The 6,596-nt window shown below is 35.8% G+C and overlaps 1 protein-coding gene across 1 annotated transcript; it reads left to right on the top strand.

Moving 5' to 3' along the window:
- The first annotated feature begins 1,242 nt into the window (after nucleotides 1-1,242).
- LOC112037089 (uncharacterized) lies at nucleotides 1,243-3,312 on the top strand. Its single transcript, XM_024069903.1, has one exon. The coding sequence runs from the start codon at nucleotides 1,243-1,245 to the stop codon at nucleotides 3,310-3,312; it is 2,070 nt and encodes a 689-aa protein (XP_023925671.1).
- Nucleotides 3,313-6,596: the final 3,284 nt, after the last annotated feature.

Below are 6,596 nucleotides of genomic sequence, written 5' to 3'. Positions count from 1 at the left end.
AAAAAAAAAAAAAAACCTGTAGGGGTTTCGGTGTCTTGATGGTAGTAGGTGGCCTGTATAACAAATGTGGTGACCCCTTAGATTCCTCTTTCTCTCTCTTTTAAATGTTTTGTCAGTCTTAGATTTTTTTTATTTTATTTTGGTAATGTATAGTGAAACAGTGCATTTTATATAACAATCAACAACATCTTTGTGTCTCTCTATCTTTCTTCAAGGCCTTATCTGGTTAGTTATTATTATTAGTCTTTAATTATTATTTTTTCGGTTTTTTTAAAATACTAAAATGGTGGGTGTACTAAAAGACGTGAAGAATAGAGAAAGGTGTGGTGTAAGTTTAGTAAATTAATGAGACATTAATAAGCTAACAGTAAAATAAGTTAATATAAACTTTTGGATAATAGTAAAAATACTTAATGAAAGAGGTAAAAAGAAAAAAAAATGCACAAAGCAAAATTAGAGTGCCACTTGGCAAGACCTCATGCACTCCGCATATGGTCTCTGCTTTTATATATATATTGATTGATTGATATTGATTGATGATTATGTGATACTAACGTAAATCCATCTAGAAAGATCTTTTCCTGAGTAATGGTACAAGTCCATAGAGTGACTTCATAGTAACAACTAAGTGTGATTCTATTGTGGAAGATCCAGCACTTTTACAGGGAATCTAATGCCTGTGCCGACGCTTTGGCCAATAAGGCAGTCTTTAATCAACTTGATTTTTGTATTTTAGACGCTCCGCCTGTGGAGATGTCCCAACTGTTGATGCAAGACCTCCCTGGTCTATTTTGTAACCGGGTTTGTAACTATACAGCCCCTGTGGCTGTTGTTTAGCTTTTAATATATTCCATATACACTTTTTTATTAATTAATAAATATTCACCGCATTAGTAATTTCAAAAAAAAAAAATAAATAAATGTTTTGCTTCCCAATTTTCGGTTGCCATAGTTGACTGATTCCTTGTCTCATTTAGATGAAAGAGGAAACAAAGGCAAAAAAAAAAAAAAAAAAAAAAAAAAAAATAAATAAATGTTTTGCTTCCCAATTTTCGGTTGCCATAGTTGACTGATTCCTTGTCTCATTTAGATGAAAGAGGAAACAAAGGCAAAAAAAAAAAAAAAAAAAAAAGATTAGTAAAGGAAGAAAGACTTAAGCCTCAGTTGTGCTTTGCCATAATAACAAAGGCAAAAGTGTGAGGAAACAATTCAGAGAGAGAGAGAGAGAGAGAGAGAGAGAATATGAGCAAGATACGGAATGCTTGGAATATTTTAAAGAAGATATGGAATGATTGGAATCTCCGGAGCTGTATTCTCGTGAGCCTCTGTCTGCAGGCAATTTTAGTTCTATTGGCATTCCTAAGAAAACGAACCAGAAGCAAACTGTTACACGGGCTCATATGGTTTGCATACTTGCTTGCAGACTGGATTGCGCCTGTTGCCATTGGACTAATTTCCCAAAGCGAAGGTGTTGGTTGTAAAGCAAAGGGGAATAATAAGGACTTAATGGCATTCTGGGCTTCGTTTCTTTTGTTGCATCTTGGTGGCCCTGATACCATCACTTCTTTTGCTCTTGAGGATAATGAGTTCTGGCTTAGGCACTTGGTTGGACTCATATTACAGGTTCTGGCAACTGTTTATATCTTCATTGAATCACCTCCTAACAATCCTTGGGTTCCCACTGTCATGGTGTTTTTTGTGGGATTTATCAAATATGTAGAGCGAACACGTGCTCTCTTTCTTGCAAGCTTGAATCAGTTCGGATGTTCAATATTGCCAAAACCAGACCCTGGGCCTGATTATGAAGAGGTCATGAAGATGTACTCTTCAGAGACGTTGGAGAAGGTTGAAACAAGCTTGGAGGTTGAAAATCCTAAAAGGTCGAATTCAATACACAAAACTCTGACTTTTGCAATTGATTCTGAATCTGAAGGTGAAAAGAAACCCTTAGATGACATGCAATTATTACAGGAAGCATATCTTCTCTTTGACAAATTCAAGGGTCTTATTGTAGGCCTCCTTTTTAGTTCCAAGGAAAGAGAATGGAGCCGAGAATTCTTTCTTACTATTTCTTCGGCTGCTGAAGCATTCAGAGTGATAGAGTGGGAGCTCAATTTCATGTATGAGTATCTCCACACCAAGGTGGGTGTGGTTCGCTGCCCATTTGGATACTTTCTACGCTTTATTAGCTTTACTTTAACCCTTGGAGCGTTGGGATTCTTTTCAATTAAGGACCGGCATAAATTTCCAGATGTTTGTGAGTTTGATATCATCCTTACTTATGTCTTGCTTGGTGGGGCATTAGGCCTCGAGGCCATATCAATCCTAATGCTTATATTATCGGACCGGACCCTCCTTGCTGTGAATAATAGCTGGACCAAACTTATTGAAAAAAACTTCTTGAAAAGGAGGAGGTGGTCTAAGTCAGTCTCCCAGTACGATATGATAAGCTATTGCTTGAATGATCGTCCAACATTTGTGTACAGATTAGCTGGTTATGCTGGTGCTGGGGGAGTGGTAGAGAAGATGACTATATTGCATTATTCTCATTCAGAGACGGTTTATGAAAATCTTGAGGAATTTATTTTCGAAGAGCTGAGATCAAAAGCTAAGAAAGCAAGCACTATAAGTGCAGCAAGGGATGCATCTTCACAAAGAGGTGATTGGGCTCTTCTTCAGACTTCTCCATTGGCACATGGCTATTGCAAACTAAAATGGAGCATTGGGGAGTATCAGTACGCGGAAAGCCTTCTCATTTGGCACATGGCTACTGAGCTACTCTACATTGAGGATACTAAAACAAGTACTGGTAATGATAGTGATAGAGAAACATGCAAATTACTTTCAGATTATATGTTCTATCTTCTTGTCATGAAGCCCCAAATGATGGCCCCAGTGTTAGGCAATTGGCGAATGGTCTTCCAGGACACTTGTGCAGAAGCTAAGCGATTTTTTCACAAAAATGCCATGTTGATTAAAGCCGAAGCCTGTGAACGAATCCTTCATGTAACGGAATACAGATCGGTTGATGTGAAGGGAAATGTAAGCAAATCTGTGTTCTTTGATGGAAGTATCCTGGCCAAACAGCTCAAGGAGTTGGGGATAGATAAATGGATGCTAATGAGCCGAGTTTGGGTGGAATTGATGTCTTATGCTGCCATTAATTGTAGACCAAATGTACACGCACAGCAACCTAGTAAGGGTGGAGAGCTCTTGACATTCGTTTGGTTACTGATGAATCATCTGGGCTTTGGTTCCCAGTTCTACGAGCAGAAACGCCAAGCAAAAGTTAAAATGGTTCCTCGAAAGTAAGGTCACAATGACTAAAGGATTGCGAGTGGATAGAAGATTTTTATTTAGACTAAAGGGGTAGGAATTCACGTCATTATTACCTTCCAAACTCCAAGTTTCTCATGTTCTTGTGTTTCTTAGTATCTTATTAGCAACATAGTTTTCTTTTAGCTAATTTGCTTATATACAATGCATCAGGTAGTGTACTTCGGTCCCAATTATATTCAATAAAGAATATAAGTACTTTATATGTATATAAAATATGTACTTAAATTATTATAAACTAGTTTTTTTGCTCATTAATTTTACGTATTGCTTGGAGAATGATTATAAACTAGTCAAGATACATTGTAGTTATTCCGACAAGATTGACTTGTTTCCATAAAAAAAAAAAAAAAGACTGACTTGTTTATTAAGATTATATTTGGTTCAACATAAAATATTTTCCCACCACAAAATAATTTTATGTGAAAATATTTTCAGTTTTTTGTTGTATTCTAAAAAAATCTTCTAAAAAATATTTTTAAGTATTTGGTTGTATTCCCAAAATGTAATGGAAAACTAGCAGCAACTTTCAACTAATTGTAGTGGTGGTGGTTGGTGATTGAAGACTGAGGACGTTAGTGGGGGCGGTGAGTGGCTAACAGTGGGGGGTGAAAGTTTGGCTAAAGAGTTTTGGGTGAGACAAAAAATTGGTTTACATAAAATGAAAGTATGAACCAATTTCTGCTATAAATACCTTTATTTTAGCTTTAATCGATTTAGTTGCCCTAACACTATCTAATTCAACAAACATTTTTTGAAAATCAATTTCCATCCAATCAAACCCAGCCTAAATAGGATATGTAGTCGTGTTCATATTATTTTTTATTAAATAATTGGTAATTATGTCGTTTTTAGTTTGATCCATGTAATCTTTGTTAACACGATTTGACCATGATTAGGTTGGAGACTCGAATAGTCACCCCCAACCCCAAGACAATTCACCGATTTTCCAAGTGGGCTCACAAAGTCACAAGTCACAAACTAAACTAAAGACAGAAAGTCAGTGACTACTATTCTTTAAGAATGGCATTGAATGGTAGTAACTGGCGGCTCTTTCATAAAACGAAATTTCCCCCTTTCTAGCATCGGGATTCAAAATTTACATTAAAAAAATGTAGTGGACTTTGCACATGAGAGAATAGAATAAGATATTCAAAGAATTCTAAACACAAATGTTAAACGTATTTTGCTTTACTCGCACCCTCAATGTGAGACATCTAGTTCAGTGGTATAAACACAGCTAATCAGTGCAATCAACCAACACTTAAGCCATTAATCATGGACATACTAAAAATAACTGTAACACCTCATAATTTTATTACTTATTTCGTTCTTATACATAAATTAAAAAGAAGATCCATAATTAAATAGATTTAATTGGTTTGGGCCTAAGACATTTAAATCTGATAATTATTATGGTATAAGAGACCTAAGTGAAATGACATGAGTATATATATATATATATATATGGACCTTGATAAGGGTTTTTTTTTTTTTGGAAAGAAAAAACCTAGCATTTTATCTCTTAAGCTACACGTGTATATACATATGAGGTTTCTTTTTGTCTCAGCTACGACACATTATTGAATTTTTCTTTTCTTCTCTGTGGCTGTGCATAGAAACTGCAGGTATGGTTTTCTCTTACTCTAAATTTAGGAAATTTGAATATCCAATGGCTAGAAGTTGTCCAACGCTTACGGGAAAGACATGGGTTTGTGCATGACTTTATTTTTGTACTTAATAGGATAATAAGCGTCAGTCCATGAATCTAATCTACCATTAACATAATGGAAAAAGGGCTCCTATAATTGTTATTATATTAGATTAGGAGTGATGCATACAGCTGTATGTCAAGAAAGGGGTACTCCATAGGCTTTGAGAATTGTACTTGATAGAGTAATAGGCCTGGACTTTATCAATTTAAGTTTGTCACCATGTGAAAGGGAAAATGTTGATTTATGATTGATATTTATCTTATTTATCATCCTTCTAGTGACATGTATTCATCTCTAATTTATTGTAGAAGGTAGTAATGCTTTTCAAGCCTAGAATATCTTTTTAGCCTCTATAACGTAGGAATAAGAAATTATATATTATCTAAGTTAACCAATTTGCCATCCACGCACTACCATTATTCAAAAATTTGACTAGCAATATCCTTAAGTTTTGTAGCATCAAGAGAATAATGGGTTAGCTATGGGATTGATAAATTAAGATATAATATTAGCTTTGACTGTATACTAGATTGTTCAGACATCTATCATTTAGTTAAAGCATCCACAGTAGTAGAGCTAAAAATTTAGCTACTTGACATCACAAAAAGTTACTTTATCTATTTTACATACTCACTTTACAAAACATTCAGCATCAGTGGATCTATTTTAGCTTTCAACACAATAAAATAATATATTTACTACATTATTTTATTAATTTCTTTCTTTTTCTTTATCTTTCTCTTTCTCTTTCTCTTTCTCCAAAAAAGAAAATTTTTTTTCTTTCTCTCTATCTCTGTGCGTGCCGTGCCTCACTCTCTATTGTAAAAAAAAAAAAAAAATTCTCATTTCTCTCCTCTCCACTCTCCATTCTCACTTCTCTCTATCTCATCGCCGCTCTCTCTTTCCCACCCATCACCATCCCGAAACCTTCCTCACTGGTGTCGGAGATGAAATCGTCGAAACTCTCGAGGATCCTGTGGGTTGTGGGTTGTGCCGACGTGGGTTTGTGGGTTGTGTCGTGGCCAGAGCCGAACTCATTGAAGCTCTCGCCTTCCTCATTGATGCGGGTTTGTGGTTGTGCCATGGGTTTGTGATCTTTCACTCTACTCTAACCGATCTGCCATGGGTTTGTGATTTGTGATGTGGGTTCGTGTTTTGTGGTGGTTGTATGGAATTTGGACTAGCGTTGCTTCGACCTTTCTCTCTACTCTATCTCTGTGGGTTTGTGTTTTGTGTTTTGTGATGTGGGTTTGGTGGATCGACGTTGCTTCGGTGGTAGTGGTTTGATTCGATGTTTTTTTGGTGGCTGGGTGTCTGATTCGGTGGGTTTTTATATGGATTTTATGAGCATCACCACCAGCGAGCTGGCCGGCGAAGTAGAGAGGAGATGAGGGATGTCGGAGAAAGAGAGAAAGAAAGAAAAATAGATCTTTTTTTTTTTTTTTTTTTTTTTTTTTTTTAATGAGAGAAGAGAGAAAAGTTTAATAAAATATTATTATTATTTTTAGCTTCTTGCTATAGTGCACAGCAATAAATAGCTGTGCA

Source organism: Quercus suber, unplaced genomic scaffold (assembly GCF_002906115.3).
Source record: "Quercus suber isolate HL8 unplaced genomic scaffold, Cork oak 2.0 scaffold_563, whole genome shotgun sequence".
NCBI lineage: Eukaryota > Viridiplantae > Streptophyta > Magnoliopsida > Fagales > Fagaceae > Quercus > Quercus suber.
The sequence above is the reverse complement of the archived record's forward strand: the minus strand, read 5'-3'. Positions and strand labels throughout refer to the sequence as shown.